Raw genomic sequence first — 25,494 nt, 5'->3', positions numbered from 1 at the left:
CGTTAGCCTCTCTTTTGGAACGACAAGAAATGCGCAAGTAGTGCCATGTATCGCGTCGAAACCCCTGGGAAAGATAGTGGATATGCTTCCCGCGCAACGCCGCTGTGGAAATGAATGCCTACCTGACTCGATTTTAAAGTTTATACTGTGTACTACTTAGCCCCCGGGTGCAGGAATATTCTGACAAACTTATTTTGAGCATGGAAAACAATATGGTTGATGTTATGGAGCAAAGGGTTACCGAAATGTTTAAAAATGAATCTATGTAGATATTGTAGGAACCAGGGCAACAGACTATTTTCCTGAGATTCCAATCGTTATTGGACCATCAAATGGGTATAAACCATTAGCAGTTTGAATCATTAACTGAAACCTCCTCAAATTGCCAAATCTAGCTAAAAATTCAAATATTGAAAATTGTTGGTTCTTGAGGAAAAACTTGTAAAACGTTCAGATTTAAAATTGAATATTCAGCTCCAAAAAATTTTAAACTGCTTCTGAGCAAAAGTATGATTTTATGTATTTATAATAAGTAGGTTTCATTGCAAATTTCTAAACCTAATGTTTAATTTTTATTCTTTAAAGGGAGAAAAAGATATTTATGTTGCTGCTGCGTTCGTATATTTTTTATAATTGAATCGATTTTTTTAAAAACCTAACCTCTTATCAGTGTTGATAAAAAAACAAAAATTGCTAAGTTCAAGATTTATTCAAGGGTATATTTTTATTTCAAGACAGTCATTTAAATAATTCCAAAAAAAGCTCTCAGTAAATATGTGAATTATGGAGCAAACAATTCACCAAAAAACCGCGTATAAATCGTCCAAGAAACTATCGAGAAATAGCCTTTCTGCTAAATTAAATCATAAATTTCCACTAATTGGCAGAAAATTCATTTTAACTAGGTTTTTTCTTAAAATTATATGAGTAAAAGTGCATATTTTTTAACAAGATCAATTTTTAAAGAAAATTCTAGAGTTTTTGCCCTTCTGATGTATATTTTGAACTGATTTGTTCCTGATTTAATTTCCACGCACGTGTGTGATTTAAGGCCAACTCCTACGAATCAAACAAGTTAAGTTGTCGGATGCGGGGCAGTACACGTGCATCGCGCGCAACACGGCCGGGCAGGTGATCGCCGGCGCGTGGCTCAGCGTGGAGGACGAACGTCGAGAGGCACCTGTGTTCCAGGACCAGCCGTTCGACTTGACTGTCGACCCTGGGGCTACAATCGAAGTGCCCTGCAGTGCAACCGGACACCCACGCCCAGAAATTGAGTGGCGCAAGAACAGCGCGCCCATCGATGAGGATACGCAACACAAGTGAGTGCAAATTTAATCTGGACATTTGACCATTAGTTATTTTACTTAGAAGCCTACACATAATCCTACTGGAATATTTTTTAGGATATTAACAATTTATTTCTGTTAACTACCCATTTTCTTTTCAAATATTTCACAAGTAGCCAATTCCAAACTAAGATAAGTGAAAAATAATTCTAGCCGGTAAATTTAGTAACTAAACAGTTATGGAGTTTATTTTCTATTTTTTGATAGTGCTTAAAATTGATATGATTTAGACTGCTAATTTTTAGGAGATCTTCTTTTCTGTTTTTTATTTCCAAATAAATAAGGTCCAGATAGTATATTTGGTAATTTACTAAATTTTGACGTTCTTACAACCTCATTTTAAACCAATTTTACCTCCAAAATTAAAGCCTTGATATTTTTGTAAATTGTCTTACTTGAATTTTCTCTTTTTTTAATTTTAATCATCAAATCCGGAATTCAACTTTTCAGAATCAGAAAATTGCTGTTTCCCAAATCTGGCTTTTCATTGTTGAGCAAACGCGCTGTGAATCGTTTAACTCTGATGTAAACCCGATTTTATTCGAGGCAATTCTCAATTCTGATTCAGAAAAGGAAGCGTCAGGCCTATCAAAGGAACATAAAACAAACTACCTTTTTTAGCCTGGCAAGAGGGAGGCAATGCTTTTAGCCGGTAATTCATTGGAGTGAAAACGGATCGATGTTGATTAGGATCGCGTCTGGCGGCAGTTTGTACATCTACAACATCACCGAGGCCGACGACGGAGTGTACGAGTGCACCGCGGTCAACGAAAAAGGCAAAATTTCGGCGAAAGCCACCGTCACTGTCAGAGGTATGACACGTTTGCGTTATTAAAATTGTTTTAAATTTCAAAACGTAGCAAATATGACTTAATTCAAATTTTAATTAAAAAATAATATTTCAATTGAACTTTTTCTTCAGATGTAAATATTTAAATTTTATAACGACCTGCAAAACTCTTTACGTGTATTAGGTGCTCCAATTCTGACCGAAAGTCTGAAGAACGAGAGTGCACGAGCCGGCGACATGGTTCTGTTCCGATGCTTCGCTCAAGGCCAGCCATCACCGACCGTCAACTGGTACAAAGAGGGCCAACTTATCGCACGCGGCGGAAATGTTGCTCTCCTCGCCAACGGTGAGTAAATGCAGGTTGCATCTTTCCTCCGTCGTTAGCCTCTCTTTTGGAACGACAAGAAATGCGCAAGTAGTGCCATGTATCGCGTCGAAACCCCTGGGAAAGATAGTGGATATGCTTCCCGCGCAACGCCGCTGTGGAAATGAATGCCTACCTGACTCGATTTTAAAGTTTATACTGTGTACTACTTAGCCCCCGGGTGCAGGACGAACTTCTTTTGAACCTAATAGAAAACAATATGGTTGATGTTATGGAGCAAAAGGGCTACCGAAATATTAAAAAAATATATGAGATTTTGGTAGGAACATTTTGTAAGAAACGTATATTTTTATTTCAAGATCATAGTAATTTAAATATTTCCAATGAAAGCTCTCAGTAAATATGTGAATTATGTAGCAAACAACTCACCAAAAAACCGTCTAAATCGTCCAAGAAAATATCGAAATAGAGCTTCTCTGCTAAATTAAATCATAAATTCCACTCAATTGGCAGGAAATTCATTTTTGCTAGGTTTTTTTCTTAAAATTATATGAGTAAAAGTGTATATTATTATTACAAGATCAATTTTTAAAGAAAATTCTAGACAGTTTTTGTCCTTCTGATGAATATTTTGAACTGATTTTATCCTGATTTAATTTCCCCGCACGTGTGTGATTTAAGGTCAAATCCTGCAAATCAAACTAGTTGAGTTGTCGGACGCGGGGGAGTACATGTGCATCGCGCACAACACGGTCGGGCAGGTGATCGCCGAAGCGTGGCTCAGCGTGGAGGACGAACGTCGAGAGGCGCCCGTGTTCCAGGACCAGCCATTCGACTTGACCGTCGACCCTGGGGCCACAATTGAAGTGCCCTGCAGCGCCACTGGACACCCACGCCCAAAAATTGAATGGCGCAAGAACAGCGTGCCCATCGATGAGGATACGCAACACAAGTGAGTGCAAATTGAATCTGGACACTTGACTCTATTACTTATTTTACTTGGAAGCCTACACAGAATCCTTACTGGATTTTTTAGGTTATTAGCAAATTTTATTTATTATTCTCTGCACTGAACTAATTAAGAATGGGGGCTACTAGCAATTATTTTTTATCAGAAGTTAATTAATCCCACGTTACAGAACAGTACAGATACAGATATTTTTCTTTACAAATATTTTACAAGTAGCCTCTTTCCAAACTAAAATAGAAACAAAGAAAATTCTAGCCGATAATTTTTTAAATTTAACAGTTATCAAAAATTTACTTGCGTGTGTTTATAAACAATATATATATGTTTTCTATTTTTTGATAGTATTATAAAATTGACTATGATTTAGACTGCTAATTTTTAGGAGATCTTCTTTTCTATTTTTTACTTCCGAATTAATCAGGTCCAGATAGTATATTTGTAAACTCAATTTGTTACTCAATTTTGACGTTTTTAAGATGGGGCCCTATTTTTTAACCAATTTTACCTCCAAAATTAAAGCCACAATTTTTTTTTAATTTTCTTACTTGAATTTTCTTGTTTTAATTTTAATCATCAAATTTCATTGGAGTGAAAACGGATCGATGTTGATTAGGATCACGTCTGGCGGCAGTTTGTACATCTACAACATCACCGAGGCCGACGCCGGAATTTACGAGTGCGCCGCAGTCAACGAAAAAGGCAAAATTTCGGCGAAAGCCACCGTCACTGTCAGAGGTATGACACGTTTGCGTTATTAAAATTATTTGTGGGTCCATGCGCCTCCACAGCTTTTTATTTTAAATTTTTATCTCGCTCATCGACGGTGAATATTTTTGTCGCGCGAAAACACTTTGTGTGTCGCATAAATTACTCTGCTCAAGGAAAAATTTTCTTTTTTGCGAAAATGATAATTTGTCCGTCAGGCATGACGGTGGTTGCTGGGCCGGGTGACAGGTTCGTGCAGAAGGCGCACCAAGAAGCGCAGAACAAGGGGAACAAGGCAGTCAACGACACCCTGACGTCGCTCTTCTCGCGCTCAACGCCTGCCACCCCGGGCGAGCTGTCCTTAAAATAGTTATCCTGTATGATATGTGTGAATAATTAAGCACTGAGGAAGCTAAGTACATTTTTCCAATTAAAGTTGTAGCATGGAGGTTGAAAAGGGGGAAGGTAAGCACTTCAGCTGGTCAAGGAAAGTCGAGAGGAGTATAACGATGCGTAGTTTTTGCAATTCTGGTGGTTAGAACTCGAGATTTGGAATTGACAATATTTATTTGCAAAATACGTAAAAGTAAAAAAATCCGTCTCGTCATTGATAAAATATCAAATTGAATTTCAAATCCAAAGTCATTGAAGTAATTCGATTTTAGGAATTATATTGTCACACAAAATTAAGGCCCATCTAGGCGATTCGTAGTTCACCATAACTCTTCAAAAAGCGATAAAAGGAGAAAAAGACCAAATCGTCTCTGAAATATGTGTTTAATGTGGTTGAAAATTTCACGTCAAACTACTGATAATATTTTCAAATTACCGTCCAAAATAGTGACCATTTGTTGTAAAGAGTCATAACGAATGAAAAAACCTTTCCCTCTATTCTATGCCGCACGAAGTTTGAAATTAAATCTCTATTATCTCTACGAAAAAAGAATTTAAGGTGTTATTATGAGGTTCATTTAAGCCTTGGCTAACATTACTTGGCCACGACCCTGGCGCAGCTGCTGGACGTGGCGTTCGGCAGCCAGGACAAGGAACGTGCCACCACCCTGCTGGCTGGAGTGCTGACCCACGTTTTCCCGTACCTGCGGAACCACAGCGTCAGGAACGCACCCGCGTTCAGGGCCTGCTCCCAACTGCTGGCTGCCGTGGCCGCCTTCCAATACACCAGGCGCTCCTGGCAGAGGGAAGCGCTGGAGCTGCTGAATATTTGCAAATAATTGAGTTTTGAAATTTTTCAAAAATGCTCTTGCATGGCTAAGAAATGCCTGGCTTTAAACCGATTTAGATAGTTTTGGAAATTCAAGACAAAATTAATGCTCATTGGATGGTTCCGTGATGATTGGAAGCTTAAAAATGGTTAATTGACAATAGACACAAATTTCGAGTAAAAAACAAGAGTGGGGGCAGCGAGCCCAGCTTTTGTAGAGGCTGGCGTTTGTGCTTCTGTGCGGCGAGCGAGACCTGTACCACAGACAAATGCCTGACATCCAAGAGCGACTCTCCGACTGCCTTCGCATGCCTCAGGCTGGGCCGACGCTGCACGCCCAAGTCTTTCTCTGCTTCAGAGTTCTGCTTCTCCGTATGTCTGCCCACCACGTCACGTCCCTCTGGCCCGTAGTCATTTCTGAACTTGTTCAAGCCATGATGCACATGGAGCACCAACTCGCTGGCGACCGGTAAGTCTTTCTCAATGCTTACAAGTTTTGCATTTTCAGTTATCATAAATAAATATCATTCTAATCCATTATTCTTTTTTTTTATTTTCATGCCATTCAGGGACAACTGTCTCAACAAGTACTAATTAAATTACTGCCGCCGTCCGTGTTTTATAATTATTCCTGTTCATAGCTCTCAATTGCGTCTCTTGTCCGGACTGGACGCAGCCTGGGCTCTGGACGACGGCCTCTCCCCTTCGTCTGGCCAACCCGCCTGGCTCTCCCTTCAGCTGGCCGCGTGTAAATTGCTGGACTTGATTTTGGCTGTTCCTGCTTCGACGCTGCCCCAATTTAAAATGTGAGTCGATCTTGCATTGTGACAAAATGTTTATTTTTACCTAAATGCACCAGCTGAAAAGAAAAGAAAATTTTTTTGGTATTTTTCATGTCTTTTAAACTCTTCATTCACTGGAAAAATGAACTTCTTTTTCGGAATTTGACCCATTCCTTCTACCTGGGATAAAAAGTTAATTAAAATGAAGTTTGGTTTAGTTTGAAATTTTCAAAAGATTCTGAGATATGGTAGATTTTGTGTTTTTCCGAAAATTCGTTAAGTTATATGACATATTACTTTACGTAATCTGTTACAGGTATCGATGCTGGGCTTTTGTCGCTGCCTTTGAGAACAATCACCTGGGTCCCGGCCAGCAGGGTCCTGACTTTGTGCCACACGTCGTCCGGCTGTCCCGACTTTTAGACAATCAAGCGCCCGAGTCGATGCCGTCGATGGACGCGTGTCCCGGCGATCCGCTTTTGCGTCAGTCGTCCATCCAGTCTCTGCACCAGCTGCAGGGCTTTTTCTCTGCCCTGGCGTCGATTTGGAGAACCTAGATCGAGGCACACAACTGGTACCCTGTGGCGCTGGAAGAGGCGCTAGAAATCGACTTTCTCGACCCGCTTCCTTCAAAGTGAGACTCATTTTAACCGTGTGATCAAAGAGATAAATTATTTGGACGCAAACAAAGGTTTTACAAAAGGTATTACGTATATATGATTTGAAAATGGTAAAAATTTTATTTATACAGTGGTTTAGTTCGCGTCTCAAACTGAACTATGTTGTTGTCCATTTTGGAGTATTTACGAGGTGCACAAAATTGAAGAAGCCATGTTTTCAGTTGATCAGTTTGCTGTTTTTCAAGTCATGCATTATTTTAATAGAAGCGGAGATCTCCAAATTATTGTTACTATGTCACAGAATAAAATACTTGTTGTTATTTTTAACCACAAATAAAGGAAAATGAATGAAAATTCAAGCCAATCCTCGGTTTTGAACATCCCCATTAATTATAATGCTCGGTCTTAACGCATTACGCGTGTCTCTTGAGAGGCATTATATATATAACAAAATTAACGCTCAAGTTTAATTGGGGGTGGCGCTCAGTCAGTTTCGGGGGGCGGTGGTGGAAAGTTTTCGTCTCTGCGGATTTCCATATATACCGTAGGCCTGCACACAGAGGTAATTAATTTGCATGTTGATAATACGGCCAGCCTATGTTGGTGGCGGCGGCACTTCCTGCCTGTGTCACCAAACTCCACACTCTTCGCAAATCAATAAAAGCGGGCAGATAATGCAGAGCTAAACTGACTTGGGCGCGATAAATAAGTAACTCTTTCTGCATCCTGTTTTGTTCTATTGCGATGTGGAAACAAAAAGGATATATGCTGAATTACAATCAGCCCGCCGCGCCGAAAATAAATCGGGTTTGGACCCCTTGCAGCTCAATTGGCACATTCTGCGGTCGTAAAAATAAAATAATTTCAGTGGTCTCCTACGAGAAAATTGTGATTCTGTAGCGTCATTGTGTCATCGTCTTACGAATGATGTCATCAGATAAACCGCTACCGTTGACGAACAGGCGCTTTCGGGACGACTGCACGAGAACATTTTTAAAGATTATGAGCACACGGTTTTTCAAGAACCTCTGCTCAGCACTTCCCGTGGGCTATGAGCTCACCGGGTCCCAATAATTTACACCGCCAAGCGGATAGTATGGGGCCCGAGTGGCCGCAGAGGAGCTTGGGCCCAATGTGATTCATCTTTCCTCCTCCCCGCACCGAGGTCTTTTATTCAAACACCAGACATTGGTCCATAAAGCCGGTGGTAAGGTGCGAAAACCAGCAAGTGGCGAGTCGGCGTCGGTGCGCTTCCCAGCCCAATGAGCTATTTGAGCATTTCGCGAATCACCAAATTAACCACCTTTCGCCATCTCTGACATGATATTGCCAGTAATAGATCCTTAGAATTGCTCAGATAGCTTCCACTGCTTTGACACTCCTTAGAATGCATTAACAATGTGAGCCAGCGGGTGTGCCTTAAATTGAGGGAACTTTTGGTGAGTTAGAATTTTGCGAGGTAAAACCAAAAGAATGCAGGAAAATAAACTAGGCACGCGGACCCACCATTGGAATTAGGACTCTAATTGGAATGGGTCTTCAGATTTTTATGAAATTTTGTGAATGTGTTGCCCCAGTGGCTCCACGGCTCACCTGAAAATTACAGGCTGAAATTCAATTGACTGCCTATTTAATGTCAATATTTAAAGGTCAAGGTCACAAAAATCAGGCCAAAATCGAAGATAATAAAACTTGGAAATTATCAATTAGCCAAAATGTTAAACATTTAATAGGAAAAACTTTCTTTCAGCTTTTTCTATAATAGTTCTTTACCGGGTCGACTTTCTTCGAAAGCACCTTGATTCGACTTATAACTCATAACAAAGAACTGGAGTAACCGATGAAGGAAAATGACTAAATTAACGTAGTATAATCTTGACCTGAAAATTAAATTATTGTAAGCAAAACATGAGCTGGAAAATTTTCATTTCACGTGTCTAGACGAGGAAATGACTAGCCATATCTTCCGAGAATCACAGGCACTGCATGTTAATTGAATCATACAGTAACAGTACGAGACGCGTAATGAAACCGCAGAAGAGTAGTACGAGTACCTACCACACGAGAGACGCGAGATTTTTTTGTGGTCCATTGGCACCGAGCGCCCCAGTGGGGGAGCGGCCAACTATGCGCAAGATCCTCCGATGTGTGCTCGCTGCTGTCAGCTCTCAGTTCACAGTCAGTTGAGCCGAACGAGTGCCGAGGACCAGACGGGTGTCCTTGTCCCCGAGCGCCGCGCCGGCTGCCGACGATCGAGAGCATGTGGCGTCCGCTGTTGATCGTGTGCGTTCTGGCAGCCGTCAGCCGCGCACAGCAGCAAAACTGTCCGAGCAGCTGTCTCTGCATCAAGTCCACTGTCCGATGCATGTATATGCACCTGCAGAAGGTGCCCCAGGTGGCACACAACACCCACACCCTGTAAGTACATTTAATTTTCCAATTTTTTTATATATTTTGTCTTTCTTATTGGTGCTAAGCATTAATTGTTAAAAACTTAAAATAGATGAGGTCATTTTAATTTTGGTCAATTTTTTATTTATATTTAGATTATGTGATTATTTTGAAATTGATCTTGTTTAAGCAATATTAAATAAAAATTATGAAATGGAAAAAAACAATTTTATTGGTGTACTCGTCTTTTGAGATTTTGAAATTTTCAATTCTTGATTCGATAATACTAATTTGTATCGATAATTTAAGAAATTTTCCCTTTCTTCATAGATTCAAACCATTTTTTTATTTACTCAAGTAAAACATTTAAATATTCGGCACTCGACAATGTCGACTCAATATTTTTTTCATTTATGCAGTTTCTGCTGGTCATTTTTGCCTTTGCTCGTGATTCTTTTAAATAGTCAACGATGAACGTTCATTTTATCATGCGAACAATATAATTACACGGAAACTTTCGTCCAGAAATTTTTAATGTTGAAAACTGTAAGAGAAGTGAATAAAATATTATTGGCTTTAAACAAAAGGTTTAAAACGATTATAAAATCATTGTCTGAGACACGCAGCGTTTTCACAGGGAGATATTAAATTTTATATGAGTTAAAGTCATGTATTTCTGGCCTGTACAAAAAATCTTAACTGCTGTTGTACATTAAGCGTTAAGAAGAGATAAATTATTTGAACCACGGTCATGATTTATTTGAATTTGATGACTTCACTATTTATTTATACATACCTGTTTCGTTTCGAAAGGCTGCTGCGGGAGTTGAGCTCACATCCACTTGCATAATTAATTGGATTCTACTAAGCGATCTGCAGCTGGAAAGATTTAATACCTTATTTGAGCAGAAACAGCGTCCCCTGCTTTTTCTTTCTCCGCTCGCGCGCGCAGCGAAGTAATTCAATCCCATGTTGTGACTCACTCTCGGCCCCGCGAACACAAAAAATTCGATAATCACTCAGATTTATTTTATGCATAACTGGCTGGCCTTTCATTCCTTTTCTTTCTCGCCGTGTTAATTAAACCGAAACCAGACGCGGATGCAGGGGTGCAATTAATTCCCACCCTTGAGGAGAAAAATGAAAAGAATTTTTATTACCGTGCTTATGCCGGCAGACACACTTTGTGTTTGTGTGTTTTTTATTCTCGGGAGCAGGTGTCTGGCGATAGCAGGATTTCGTTCCGCGCGCGCGGCGGCTAGACAGATTTAATCGAGAAGCGCGAGGAAGAGCTAGTCTCCACTAATTCCCTCCTAGCCGCATTTTATAATGCTCGCGCTAGAAATGTTTTGTTTGGATAAAGCGTAAATTACTCCTTTGAAACGGCTTTCGTAGAGATTTTCGTGTTTGCCTTTGACCGATAGCGAAGCGAAAATTCAACCGGCTCGTTAACCTGTTTAACCCACTGTTTGTTCAGCGTTGTAAATTATACTTTTTGAAAGCCACACTCTTGGAGTGAGAACAACACACCAAGAGGCACGTCTTATACTCTTTTTTCTTACAGTTATTAGGTGTAGTTTAATTAATTCCCTTCTTAAGCGACGCTAATATTATCGCATTCATCGCATTAAAAAGATAAAATTCGGAAATATTTAAAATTGTTTCAACTTTCTTCACTGGATTAAGTCTAAAGTATCTTTCAAAGATTTATATCAATATTTACAGGATATTTCTCATCCTGAAAGACTTTCATGGCAATTTAATGGGAATTTTGGGGTAAATGAGAAAGAGCGTGTCAAACTGGGTGATTTAAAACATTACAAGTGCTAGAAAAGCGTAGGAATATTATAATAAATTCCTGCAGGATGAGGGGTCGCAGAAGGATGAAATACCCTCTTAAAATTATCTGGTTCGTCAGAGGACTACGTGAGGAGCTTAACGGTATTCAATTTTCGCATTTCTCACCAATCGAAGCCTAGATTTCGCGTGTGCACAAGATATTTTGATAACATCAAGGTCGGCTTTTGACCTTTGACCTGATTATCTACATAATTGTTGGATCGATGGATATGATATGATTTTTTGCAATTGTTTGCTTGCACTAGAACCAATTAAATCATTTTTTAAATATGATTTTGAACTTAAACTTTACTTAAACATTTCGTCATGAAAAACAAATGTAATTTATTAGAGCCAATCTCTGCCATTTTTGGAGATATTTTAACCTAGAAATACAAATCGATAACTTTTTTGCAAGTCATAAAGTTCTTAGAAAGAAAAATTTAATGCAAAATTTAAATAGAAATTTAAATTTTCTGCATTTGCGGTTCAAATATTTTGGCATAATTTTGCTAACCATTTTCTTAAATTTCAGATAGTTTCATGAAAACCTTAAATCTTAATTTTTCTAAAGAGTGTTTTTTGGCGGTCAATGATCCAAATAAAAAAATGGGTGCCATGGAAGGGAAATAAAATGAACTTTTATTTCGACGAATTAACAATTTAATCATGCTGGGATTGATTTTATTAAAAAAATGAGTTCCAAATGTCAAGTGTGACACAAAAAACGGCTAGATTCCTGAGCATATGCTCCACTTTCCGTTCTGCATTGTGGAAATTCTAATTACAGCAATCTCATTTCCACTTTTTGATGAGCATCGTGAGAGCGTCTGCTGGGCAATAAAGGCGCCCTTGTTGGTTGCGCGGAGGAGTGCTCAAAATGCCATCGAAAATGAGCTTTCAGCGCGCGCGGTCACCCTCGCTGGCGAAAAGGTCAATCGTTGGCCTCTCCGCGGCAGGCAGTAAAAAGCTCCACTCATTGCCGGAACGCGCGGAAAATATGTGTTGGGAAAAATTGGTATTCATCGCACGCCCGTGAAATTCGATTCTATTTTAATCAGGCTTATATCGTGAATCGTCAGAGCATCGATCGGGCTGCCTACTCTCTAATAAAGCTCTGGTTGATTTATTTCGCAAAATGTTTAGCATAGTCTCACGGGCAATCTATTCCATCACATCAAGTGCATTAATGATTCACATCCCCGCAGTGCGAGTGAGCATAGCATGCTGAGAATTATTATAATATCAGCTGTGGCATGAATTTGAATTTCAGCATTAGCTTAAATTGCGTGTGTGCTAGGACCAATTTGGATGCTGCGCGCTTCACCAGCATTTTAAATTTGTGATGAGTGGCCGCACTTTTTCGTCCGCATCTGCATTGCAGATCTGCGTGCAATGCACACTGTGTCTAAAATTTATAGTTGGTTTGTTCATGAGATGAAAGCTTCTATGAAATTAATTCAAATTCAAGTAGAATCACATCGTTGCATAATCAGTCGTTCGCTTTATTATTATACGCAGAGCATAGTAATTTTAAGCAACTATATGAATCGACCATTTCAAAGAAAAACCTTCTAAATTAGCCAACCAAAGATCTATTTTAGCGGGGATTTGACAGGTCGACACGTCTTACGCCTGCATGTAAAATAATCGGAGGGATCAGTTTTGACACATTAAATCCTTACATTATATGTAGACCAATCAACCGAGACACTAAGAGGATTCCCAAAATTTCAATTGAAGCTAGCAGACAAGCTTATTTGGCAGTTAAATCAATCTTTCCGGTCATTCTTAGACTAATTGGAATTTTTATTCGAAACTCTGTAGATTGCAACAACTGACAGATCTAATTTAAAAAGCTGCGCCTCAAAATAAAACGTGTAAGACAATATATAATGCACAAAAGAATATTAATTGTAAAAATTATTTTTGCTTGATTGAAAGTTTAACACTATAGAGGAAACTCACTGTCAGAAACTTTACTTTAAGGGCTAATGAGATTGTAAAATAAAATAAAAAACATTTTCTTATATACGGAGATGTCTTTCCAAATGAAAAACAATTGCCCAATATGGTTTTCTGAAATAGGGTTTGGAATTTTACATGGTTTTGGAGCCAATTTAGCTGGTTTCAGACTGTTTTGATCTCTTTTCTTACTTAGCAATTTTCTTGCCGATAATGTAATAACTTCTGATGGCTGCAAATATTTTTGTTTCAAAAAGAGATTTCAGGGAAAATTCAGAAGATAGTTTCAAATTTTGATTATTTGCGCCAAATCAATTAAATTCTCACCCGTTGCAAAATTCCTCTATACTCGAAGCCGCCAATAGATGGCGCCAGTGGTTTCTTTCGATTTTAGAATCAAAAAGTAAATTTATATTGCCTATAATTTAGGGGACTTCTGCTGCTATTTAAGACTCAATCCTGCTAGTATACATATTGAACTTAAAATGATTTCTTTCAAATCACTAATTCATCCTGCCACTTGGTGCTCCTCCAGTCGACAAAGTTAATTGGAAAATTCAGGTCTGTTAAAAGCACCTTGTCGGCTCAAAAGTAACCTTTCGCGGGGAAACGGCTGAGAGTATCCTTTGTGATTAGCATATAGTGGAGGCATTTTTTTTTACCGCTAACGCGGCTAAAGGACCACCAGAACACTTGAAGCAGAGCCGAATTTCACGAAGAAGTGGATCCTCTCAACGACGCAAGAAGGAGTTGGTTTAACAATATATTTTTATCGCGCGCACCGAGGAAAAAATTGCACGCGACCAATTTAGGTGGGTGTGGGGCCAGTTGGCGCTGGTTGTTTTATAGCGTACCTCACCTTCACGTCGCACGGCTAATTTATTAGGCGAGTGCGTTGCTCGGGTGTCAGCCGGGCCGGGGTGCTCGCTCTCCATATCAACCGCGAAATTATTCGGCTGCCGCCCGCCGAGTCAAGGCCGTCGCGCACGTTCTCACAATGCATCTCGCTGATCTCGCGAGCCAGCAGCACTCAAAGAGTGACCCATCGCATCAGCTCTTCTTTTTCGCCGCCATAAAGCACCCTTTTTATGGCAAATTAGGCCTTGATACAATAAAACTCTGTGATTTATGCGCGCCGTCGACGCCGCCGCCGCCGCCACCGCCGATGATAATAAACGCCGGGCATATTCGATTTGGCCGCACGGCAACAATCGCGACCATTGTATCCGTGCACGCTGCTTTGTTCACACAGGGTGGATCTGGGTGGGCTTTCCTATTTTCGCCGTCCATCCAGCAAATGTTTGTTCTCTTGATCTGCGTGCGCCCGATTACACTTTTCATTTCCTATACAATAGCTGTAAACATACTCCCATCATCATCAATTGCAAGCGTACAACATGAAATTATTTTTTTTTCATTTTGGAAGCGACGCATTCTAATTTCCTCTCGGCAGAACAAAAGCTAAAAAATGGATTGATAGTAGGAATGAAATATGACCGGACCGGTATATTTGTTGTGTTGTTTTTCGCAGTAAAGTGCAGTGTTTATTTAGTCAATGTTTCAGACCAAAATGAGAGCATAATGCTGACTTTTAACTCCTTTCAATCACTCAGGAGAAAAACGAATATGACAGTTGAAACATTTGCTATAAAAACATATTTTTGAGAAACAAATGTACTTATCAAAATTACATTTTCCAAGTAAAATTAATTTGAGCTCAATAACTTTAGTAAGGTTGAAGGAAGCTTTAAAAAGTGCAAAAAGTGTTTCTTTTTTCAACTTGTACCATTTTTTTTGTTTTTGGTTTATTTAATTTTTTCAGACAAGTGACCCCCTGATAGCGAATAACTCGCGAAAACTCCGAGTCCTAATAATATCATTGATTTGGCAAATACTCATATGAATAAATAAGCAACATGTAAGTTATTATGTTGTTTTTAATTATTTTTTTAGTTTAATTGATGTATAAACTTAGTGACAAACTCGAATTCAAACTATACTTCCATTCTAGCTCATGAATTAGGGCTGCAACCGGTAGCGGAAACTAGTAGAGCAGGATCCATTGATAGAAATATTGAAAAACACCGAGGAAGCTGCATTTAATTATTCAGACAATTATATAACAAAGCAGAAGAATTTGTCACCAATTATCGCGAGGATTCTTCAATTTTTTAAAGTGATTTTTAGACTGCTTGTCTGATTTTCCCGTGCTTTTAAAGATAAAACAATCAATGAAATAAGAAATTTTGTCCTGGACATCAGTGACCTCAACGTTGATTGCGTCAGTGTTCTGGCTGCTATGTCTAGCGCTTGACAGCTTACACGGCAGCCGATTCCGAAAATTGCATCGACTCAATATGATTTTCAGAATTTAACCTTTAATTCATATCAAAATATTTAATTTTTTATCCTTATTTTTTTTAAAATTTATTCTATTTACAAATCAGGACACCATGAATCGTTAACCTGCAACTTAACGGTAATGTCATAAAACTCTTAAGACGCAAAAAAATTACAATAACTGTAACACAACACCATGAAGCACGCTAATTTTATTGAAGTGCACTCATGCATCAACATTTTCCAGCAGGGATGACAACCTATAAATTGTTGTGCTGCACTGAATAAACATTTCCATCATTTCTCCACGCGTTGATTTTAAAACAAAAAGCACACCCGTGCGAAGTGCAATTTCATATATGTCTGAACACTTTTCCGTTTCGGTGCTCGCGGCAAAAGGTCATAAAACGCGGCATTTTTGTGCTCCAGCGGCCAGCGCACCACGCATCAGGGCAGTAAAATTCGCCGAGAGACTCCTTGTTTAAAACTTTGTTGCTCGCATCCATCATTTGGAAACGTACGCTGCGTCCACCGACTTTTGATGAATGCAAAAATAATTAAAACAGGTGCCAAGCCTTTCATTTTAGCGAGTGCAGCTACAGTCATACACATTATATATTCATATTTTGATACTACCGAGAATAAAGCTGGGAATGAAAATTGTGAAGTCTGGTGAAAATTTTGTCCTACTCCTGAATCCTAAATCCTGATTTCAAGCTGTGGAATTAATTAAAAAAGTCCTCGGTCACAATCTGGACCATTAAATTTTATTTAATTAACACTATGTACCACAAATTACGTGGTTTAATAAAACTGAATTAACATTGGAATTGCCTTTTTGACAACGCCAATTGATTTCTGGAGGCCGCATTAGGTAAGGCTCAGCTAAATCACATAATGGACAATTTGACCAAGCGAACAATTCTGAACCAAGCAAACAACACCACAAGAATGCCGGCAATCAATCAGAGCATCAGAGCGATTATCTAATTAGACTTACGTATAAAATCGAGACAGCAGCGCCACAGTGACAGTCAGCGGAAGTGACAAGAAGTCTAGCTGCTGGCTGACCTGTCTTGTTGTTTGCTCTGGCTGTCGCTTTAGCGCTGCTGTCTCGATCTTAGTTAGCACTTCAAGCCAGTCAGAGAACCGCTCTCTTCTCTGATTGTTCACCGATGTTCTTGTCACACTTTCTGCTAGGTTTCAGTCTAAAAACCGCGAAATTAACCATTTTTATGCGTCCGCCGATTTCAGGCTCGTATTTTCGAATTTTGAACAAAGTAGTTCGACTGCGGCCTGAGCGTATTCGACCCTCAGGAATCGATGGACACTGTCAAAAACGAAATACCAATGTTCTACGACTATGAATAAAATAATTTTGAAATTTATTTGAAGTGCCTTGTATAGGGTGCAGGTCCCTGCAAAAAATGAATTCTCTTAAATTGTGTTGAGTATGGCTATTTTTAATATGCAGGGAATTTTCCTCAATTTGCCTCTTAGCAAAAATGAGTTGAAAAAATCTGCTTATCACGTAGTCGCTATTGCGTTTTTAAGTCAAAATTCGTGTTTGTCATTCTTGGAATGATTTGTGCCGTTTTACAGTCGCAGAACTTGATGACAGTTTTTTTAACTCTCCTCAGTCCAAGCAAGGCTTAAGTGGGTGTGATGATTCCAGATCTGATGGTTTAACTGCCTTTTATTTTAAACTGTCTTATTTCTTATTATAAGTCAAATGCTATATTATTTCACAATCGGAGTCTAACTAACTCTGTTTTATTTACAACGACGTTTTTGTAAACACCTTCTCAGAAGCCCCATTAAAATTTAATTTCGTTCCCGAGATGGACATAAATTTATTTTATTCGCTTTTAACGTGCGTGTGTTCCCGAGAAAGGCACACACTTTTTTAGGAATGAAAGAATATCATCTCGTCATCTGTGGCAGAAGCGGAGCGAGAGAGCAGCTCGTAATGGGCCTCATAAAACATTTATGATTTAGAGCAAGTTCGCAGCGCAGGAGGCGCCCGCCAGTGATTGAGAGTGCGCCTGAAACAGAAAACGCTCACGCTGCAGATAAATATATTCGCCGCCGGCCGGCCGAAAATTAACCAAGCGTTGCCAGAACGGAGTATGTCAATAAAATGATAATTATGCTAGAGTGTGTTTTAAAATTTATCGGATATTTTGGAAAAAATCGCTAACTTTTGAAAAGAAACACGGGTTAAATTTTTACTTTATAGAAATTTTGCTAGTACCGGAAACAATGTTTGTAACATTCTACTTCCGTTCAGCCTCTTGGGCCGACTGGAAGCAGAAATGCAATAAATGTTGCGAAATATTTCGTTTAAGACCGCAGCTGGGGCGTACCAATTACCAATTATTTTGGCAAACTTAATCGTGCTCGTGGTGCGGTCTACACATCGTTGTCATTTCGCAAAACACCCAGAGTCTCGATCCTTCTTTACGATTGCGAATTCCGTTTGTGTCGGCTGCTTGCAAATTGAATTTGCTACTACGATAATGGTTTTTGCAACAGCAGCTTTCAATATTAATTAGCGAGCAAACGGGCAACTTGTTTCCGTCATTGTGCAGCGCGCGCTTAATTCCATTTGCTGGCGTTTTACGTGCTGAGAGGATTTTGCGAATTGATGTAGCGTGAAAATGGCAATGTACGTGCGCATCAACTCGAACTCCGTTCACAACGCTTATTTTTGTCGGTTTGCAGTTAAGTCTGCCTTTGAACAATTCAGCGGATGTTGATGATGGAACGAGCAACCTCACGCGAAGGGCGCTGAAATTGCCCTCTTCGTCATCTTGCGATTAGATCATTATATATTCTATTATTATTTTCAAGGTTGACTTGAAACAGCATTAAAGCCTCAGCGGAAAATTAGCCAAAAACTGTCAAGTTATTTTAAATGCGAAAAATTATGCTGTGGCATATAATATATTATATTAAACACAAAAATTTGTTTGTTTAGTTGTGCATTCAAATTTTAATTCGAAACTTAAATATTCCAAGTGATGACAGTATTTGAAACCTTTTTTAAGTTACGCCTTCAAGTTTTTGTAGATTTTTTACTTATACAGGAAATTTGAAATACGAGGAGCATTTCTTAAAATTTACAAAAATTGCTGAACCGTCCAATCGAAAATTTTTACTATACGTGTTCACATCAGTAAAATGCTACAAAAATGAGATATTTTCACCGAAAACCAAAACTTCGAATGATAAAAGTTGATTATTTTGTCAAAAATGTGTACTTCGCAGTCCTTAGTCCTCCTCCACTTTCACTCTACTTTCTAAGATTTTCTTCAACTCTTCACTGGTAATGGAATTGAACCTTGGACCCCAAGGGGCAGGTCTAGAAGCGAAAAGTCGATTAATTTCGATCAAATCACACCACACCAATGCTAGTCCCAGCAGAGTCGCGTGAAATCTTGGGTCAGGCGTCACACGAGTTCCGCGGCGGCAAGGCTGAGTTGCGGAGAGCAGCTTGGTGCTGAATTGCATTTGAAGAGCGAGCGAGAAAAGTGTTAATGGCATTTCAGTCGCACACGCGCTTCCACGAGTGCTGCTGGGTTAAAAGCAGCTGCACCACTCTTTGAACTAGGGCGCGACGTGATCGTGTCAGCGGCACCAAGGGCGCGAAATAAGGGTGCTGCAAAAAGGCGAAATGCACGGATCGAGCGAGCGAATGAGCGAGCATTTTGCCAACAGCACAGAGTGCAGACCTGCCAGCCGCCGGTGTGCGGCTCAATTATTGGAAATCATATCGATTCGGCCTCAAGTGGCTGAACGTGTGGCAGAAACAATGGAAATTTACTCACATTCTCGGGTGACAGACAGGTCAATCGTCTCTCAGCGAACACAATGTAGAAAAAACTGTTTGCTTTGTTTCGCCGCTGGAAAGATTTTTGATAAAGCCAAATGAAATAAAATATCCTTCATAAAACTCTCTTGTCTTATTATAGGATGGCATTTTCGAGCTTGTGAATTCTGTGAAGTGAAAGGGATGGTGAGTGGCAGGGTTTTCAAGATTTTATCACTCGTTTCTCTTTTCGATTTTGCTTACAATCAGCTATAGAAAAATTCGCTGATTGAGAATTCTGTTTGAGGTGAAAAAATGGCCACATTGGGCCCAAGCCCCTTTGTGGCAACTCGGCAGTGTTATCGGGACCCAGTGAGCACATAGCCCACGGGATGCGCTGAGAAGACGTTAAAAAAATTAAAATCTGCTTTTGGCCGCACAATGATCAGCTTTTCAACGCCAGGAAACCAGAACTGATCCGCAAAAAACTAAATTTTGTACCTGATCAAAAGAAATTAAACTACTCATTCGCTACTTAAAAAATAGGCAAAAGAGTTATATTTCATAAGCTATATAAAATAAATTCATCCATTTTAACCCTTCCAGAATTTTTGACTGAGGAAATATGAGACGTAAAATTAAACCGTCCGTCTGTGGAAAATTAGACAGCGAGTGGCCGCATTAATTTTTGATGATAGTTTGTGCGGCCGAAAGTGGCGCCATTCGTGTCCTTATAAAGCTAATTGGCACCCGTTCTCAGCCCGGCAGTTTACATTACATGGCATACAGTAGGTATAAAGCCGACCGACGTATGCGCACGTACGGCATTATGTTATATGGTGGATGTGCCGCTACATAATTCAGTCGGGCTACTCGCAGAGGACTGAGGAGAGAGTCTGGTCCAGCTGGTGCTCACCCACATGCAGCTCCGCAGCGAAGAGATCGCGTTAATTTGCATAGAACCGCACACTCGGGACCTGAGTTTAACACAGTTACAAAGAGCATTGTGTGCAGCGTCTGCAAATACCCTGGAGGATTGCAGATGAAAGTGCCGCTTGTCTGTGTGTGCTTACTGCGCCCGCAGGGACCAGTGTTTACCATTCCATTTAATGCGAGAACACGTACGTTCTTGCAGCCCAAAATTTGCGAAATATTTGCACAATTTAATAATAAAAAAACTTACAAAAACACTATCGGATTCAGCGGAGCAAATTTTCCGTTTCTTTTGCGTCGAGAACTACAGAAACAAATAGCACCTTTTGGTTTCATTCGTTTCATTGCTGTTTTGTAAATTTCTAAATTTTACCTAAAAATATCAATAAATAAATGTACTCAGTTTGTGTTTGTTGAGTCTAAAACGAGTCTTTCCGTGTCCTTTTGCAGTGCAGTACGAATTGGACGAAAATTATTGAATATTTTTTTAATCCCCATTGAAAATATGAGTTGAAAAATTATTAATTTATATACAACCTAATACGGAAAAATAAACAGTCATCCGACGAGGAAAAATTAATAACCATAAATGGCACCATTCCGTATATCTAGACCAGGTTGTTTTCTCTCAAACTTCAAGTTTTTAAACGGGGATTGAGTAGCCACCACTGTGTAATTACATACTGCATTAATGGCACTTAAAGTTTCCCTCCTAGATGCACTTTCAAGAGTTAAGTGCATTTCGCTGCTCTTTATTAACATTAGAGGCGATCCAATTCTGCTGAATTTCAACAGAATTGAGAGGCATTAAAAGACTGCAAAAAACTCCAAAATCCAAGAAACACACTCTCTTACAAATTAAACTCTTCACTTAGGTTTTAAGGTTAAAAGGGTTGACTGGTGCACTCATGTTTCGAATAACAACTAAAAAGCCTTGCTTCCATTCTCGGTGTTCCTTAAGGTATATATAGTAATCTGGCAACCCTAGCACTTATGAGATTCCAAGGCCAGCGGGGCATTATTTAATTTATGCAGCCAACCCTCCGTTTCCAGTCTCCTAAAAAGGAAATTATGTTTGAGAGTTCCTGGAATAAATCGCATAACGTGCATTTAAACTCGCTGCTCACTCAGTAAACGTTTTGCGAATCAAAAATAGTGTTCGAGAGCGCTTAGTAGTGCGTGCAGATCTCGCCGTCGCAGCGAGTCGCGGCTCGCGAGAATGAGTCGTCGGCACTCGCTGAATCAGCATCAGCACAAATAAGTGAATACTCATTATTCCTGGGAGCTGGAAGGCCGGCCGTGCTCTCATCTGAATTCTAGCCGCGACTTTGCCAACTTGCACCATTTCAACCTCACGACGAGTATACACATTATAATATTTTTCTGTCCGGGAGCGATGTGAATGTGTAGTATGTGCCGGCCGGAAATGCCTGCTCTCTCGGCGCTTTCTGTCTGGTTTTAATTTTGAAGCCCGATTTGATCTCTGCCGAGGAAAAAGTTTGCTTTTTGCGTCACTTGTCCAGACCAGTATTTCAGACATATACAAATATACTCTGTTGCTTATTACTGATTTTTTATGACATATTTTGAAATTCTTCTTATGAGGCCAAAGTGAAAGATTACACTTTGGAGATATATTTTTTTTTCAAAATTGCAATTGAATAAATCTTTTGGTAGGTAATAAAGTTATGAAAGTTCAGAAAGTTTTTGCTAGCATTATCGCATTTTCAAGACGGTTTTGAGCGACGGCATTAGAATAGTTCAGATCAACTACTGGACTTGGGAATCTTTTTAAATTCAATCAACTTGTTCCAGGCTATATAAATGTAAATTTAAGATAATACTATATATGCATTAAAATAAAAGACAATTTATTCATCAGACCTCTTGCAGAAAAATTGGAGAATCAAAATTGAAATAAAAAAGAGTTTTTAGTTGTTTTTAATGCTCCCTCTTTAATGCTTATTTTTAGATGCAACCTTAATTTTCTGGTTCATAATACCGAGGCTAATTTAAAAAAAATCAAATACTCTTGACGCGATGCAAAATCTGTTTGTGACATGATTCTGAAAAGATGACATGAAAGCCGATGATTAAATGAAATTGGCTGTACATAACCGACTAAAAATCCAATATCCACCGTATGACTGATAATGAATGCGCAGGCGGGCAGGGCACGTCATATGTAAACGCGCGCCTATATATTAGCGCAATCTGCGATCGCGGAGAGAAGCATAGAAAAACGATTAAACCGCGATCACGTATACAGTTGAGAGAGGACTGGAGGGCGGGCTTGCGAAGATCTAAAATTGAATCAAAGGACGCAGCCAAGCGTGGAAATCTGCTCATCCCTCACTCACTGACTGAGATGATCCCTCGCCGCCGCTGCCGCCTGAGGAGCATTTTCATTCGGGGCACCGCGAAAAGCAACCGCGAATGTCGTGCGAGAGAAGAATTCCGCTGACAGAAGCAAGATTTATCATCGGCAGAATCACGGAAAGCGAACATACACCGCGCACTCAAGTCGGAGGAAAGGAAAGCGCGCCTTTAATTTCCAACTCTGTTGGCCTGCACGGAATTAATTAATTTGTGTCTGCGCGACGACTCCTCTCCAAGCTCAATTAAAACTTGTCCATGCTTGCTTCTCAGGCTGATGATGAATATTCAGATGGAGTGGAGCTCGCATTTCAATATAAATATGCAACGAGTGCGCGATAAACAAATAGCGCGCGGCGGCTTGATTAACCTCCGCGGGTTTAATGGAATCCGCGCGCTAATGTGCCGATCAAATTGTCCCCGACAGCGTTTAATCTTTACTGTGCCTCGTTGCGGCGGCTTGAAGACGTCCATCTGATTTCGCCGCTTAAGTGCCTGGACGGCAGCACATTTGAATAGAAAATGTACCTTCTGACGGTAATTTCTGCAGAGCGAGTTTTTTTGGCTGTAAAGCCCTCTCACTTCTTAAAAATTCTTCACTCAGCGATCGATTGCAGGTTTTTAAACTACTTCACAAATGAAATTTTTCTTCCTCCTGAAGAATTTAAATATAGGAATATAAATCTCTAGATTGTGGGGAAAGGAATTTTTCCAAGGTTTTACGGCCAGTATTGAAATAATTAAAAAGAATAATGGATTATTAACTTGAATTATTTGTCAATCAAACACACGGCTATTTTATTTGGTCGGTGTTAGTTTCAGAGCCAGGTTTGCTGGTGAAGCTTAAGATTGGCGAACATTGTAATACTAACTAGCCAAACTAGCACTGTATGTTATTGTAAACTTAATGTCACATTTTGTGCCCATTTTACAGATTATATGAACTCTTTTTTATTGTTCCATGCAATAAGGCTGAAGTTGACTGCTAATACTAAAAAATGCTATTTTTAACGAGGAATATCGTATTTTTTTATTCTTCCTTAAATAAATAGGATATTTCAAATGCAATTTTAAAGCTAAAATTTCAATTTTTCGGATCTTAATATGTGCGTCTGCAACGCCGAAAAATGTACCGATGATATGCATCGAATGTAAGCTAGAAAAGGTTTGATTCGAGTTGTCAGTATACTCAGCACTTTGTTGTTGCTATATACACAAGAGAAGATAAATTTATGTGCCTGCGTTGTCTGGATATTTCGGCACATGCCTCATGTACTCCGGTCTCTTGGCAACCACCAAGTTGAAGAAAGTATACACGGACACGTGCCGAAACATCCAGGTATTTTATGGCTGCATTATCTATTTTCGTGTGTTACAAAATCAAAGTGGGTACACTCAATAAATTCCTAAATAAAAAAAACTCGTCTTTTCTACTGTCAAATTTTTTCATATAAAATAATTACAGAGATCGTACCTAAATAATTGTATCTTTAAATTTAATTTGAAACGTTTCCGGATTAAAACAAGTGAATCTGATATAGTTGCTCTTTCTCGATAAAAACTACGTAAAATGAAGCAAAATGTTTTATTTTTATAATTATAAATACGGTTTAATTTTATTGCAGGTTGCCCTCTTAAAAATTACTAAATCCTCTAAAAACTAAAATAAATTTGGAAAGCAATATAATTGGATTAAATAAAATATATCTAACAGAAAAGTGTATAAAAAATGTAACAGGGTGATCACAATTTCACATTTGGCGGCTTTCTTGCACTAAAATAAAGTTTCTCTGCTCGAAAATGGAATCTTAAACGCTCTTTTGTGATCGAACAATATCAAAGTCTATAAAAAAGGAAGTAGCATTGAGAAAAAAAAGCAACAAATTTTTATAGACGCTCAATAAATTTATCAAAGAGCTTCATCGTGGTGCGATGGGATGGCTTTCGGCGGTGGAAGGCAGGCGATTGCTGATTTTATTTCGCCAGGCCATTTACTCGAGGTAAAACACACATAAAAAGGCGGTGCAATCCAGTTTTGATAGGCTATTAAAACGTGTGTAAGCTGGAAACAAGCGCCGGCGACCGTTTTTCTCGGCCCACGCTCCCAAAGAGCAAATTGCAGGAAGCAAAAATCGCTCCAACTTGAGTAAGAGTAAAAATTAATGCCCGCCGCACAGATTATTTCGTCCGACTTGGCGGCAATTTGTGTCAGAAGCAAACGAGTGAACAATACTTTATCGAGGCGGACGCCGTTTCATCTGCCCACGGAGCAAGGTGTGACCGCGCGCGCGGCTGGATGAAGCGATCGCCGGTGACATTTCGCCAGACAGCCCATAAAAAAGCAGAGACGCGGCCACCGCACGCGGTTTGCCTCCGAAATTAGCGAGTCTGTGTCAAAAAACACGCGTATGCACTGTGATGAGCGCACCACTTTTAACAGCCGGCCCTCTTGTGATTGTCTCCAAACTGGATTCCTCGAAAAGTGTCAGGTTTTACACAGCAGACAGATAGAGGCACTTTTGCACTTTTTATCATTTTAGACACCTTTATGTATGACATTCATGTTGGTTGTATGAACAACGCATTGAGCGAATATGATCCGTAAAGAAACTTGAGCCAGACAATCTGTTGATTCAAGGAATTTGAATGGAAAGAAAATAGAAAAATATAAAAAGCATTTTTAAAAGTAGCCCTGGAATTTCTTTTTTGACAGTGCCGGTCGATTCCCGAAGGTCGAATTAGGTTAGGTATCCAATTCACTTGGTTGACAATGAGATTCAAAATATATTGTTTATTTACTAAAGCTATATTATATTTTTGTTGAAATTATTTATGAGATATAACAAAATTAATGTTAGACGATCCGATGTGTTGCTAAAAATTCAATTTCGAAACGTTTTGTTTATATTGCTCTTGGGGAACATGAATATAAATAAAAGCAACACTTCAAAACACGCATTTTTATTGACTGCTTAATTAATTCATTTAATACATGAAACAAAATAAACACGACACGATGCTTGGATGAGATTGTAAACAAACTCAGCTCCGCGTTAAAAAAATCCTGCTTAGTTGG

At 39.3% G+C, this 25,494-nt stretch overlaps 2 protein-coding genes across 7 annotated transcripts in view; both read left to right on the top strand.

Moving 5' to 3' along the window:
• Pxn (Peroxidasin) overlaps positions 1-25,494 on the top strand; it is a 68,779-nt gene that overhangs the window by 13,297 nt on the left and 29,988 nt on the right. For 3 of the 5 annotated variants that reach the window (XM_065486375.1, XM_065486374.1, XM_065486373.1), the window contains exon 1: positions 8,928-9,181. In XM_065486375.1, the coding sequence (XP_065342447.1) occupies positions 9,024-9,181 (158 nt within the window). In that variant the 5' untranslated portion in view covers positions 8,928-9,023. Of the gene's footprint in view, positions 1-1,051; positions 1,323-2,039; positions 2,162-2,323; positions 2,486-3,145; positions 3,417-4,047; positions 4,170-8,927; positions 9,182-25,494 lie in introns of those variants that run through there. The other 2 variants (XM_065486372.1, XM_065486371.1) reach the window with 1 other exon arrangement.
• LOC135941095 (protein dopey-1-like) lies at positions 5,631-7,127 on the top strand. 2 transcript variants are annotated; one of them, XM_065486376.1, is made up of 4 exons: positions 5,631-5,830; positions 5,931-5,948; positions 6,003-6,167; positions 6,460-7,127. In XM_065486376.1, the coding sequence occupies exons 1-4, from the start codon at positions 5,631-5,633 to the stop codon at positions 6,698-6,700; spliced, it is 624 nt and encodes a 207-aa protein (XP_065342448.1). In that variant the 3' UTR covers positions 6,701-7,127. The 2 variants fall into 2 exon arrangements, with proteins under 2 accessions (XP_065342448.1, XP_065342449.1); XM_065486377.1 differs by lacking the exon at positions 5,931-5,948.

This window comes from Cloeon dipterum, chromosome 3 (genome assembly GCF_949628265.1).
Source record: "Cloeon dipterum chromosome 3, ieCloDipt1.1, whole genome shotgun sequence".
In the NCBI taxonomy this organism is placed as follows: domain Eukaryota; kingdom Metazoa; phylum Arthropoda; class Insecta; order Ephemeroptera; family Baetidae; genus Cloeon; species Cloeon dipterum.
This window is presented reverse-complemented; position numbering and strand designations above follow the sequence as displayed.

Excerpts from the sequence above, each read along its gene's own strand:
- LOC135941095 (XM_065486376.1), top strand. The coding sequence starts at position 5,631 with ATGCCTGACATCCAAGAGCGACTCTCCGACTGCCTTCGCATGCCTCAG. Across the intron at positions 6,168-6,459 it reads ACGCTGCCCCAATTTAAAAT|GTATCGATGCTGGGCTTTTG; the intron begins GTGAGTCGATCT and ends AATCTGTTACAG.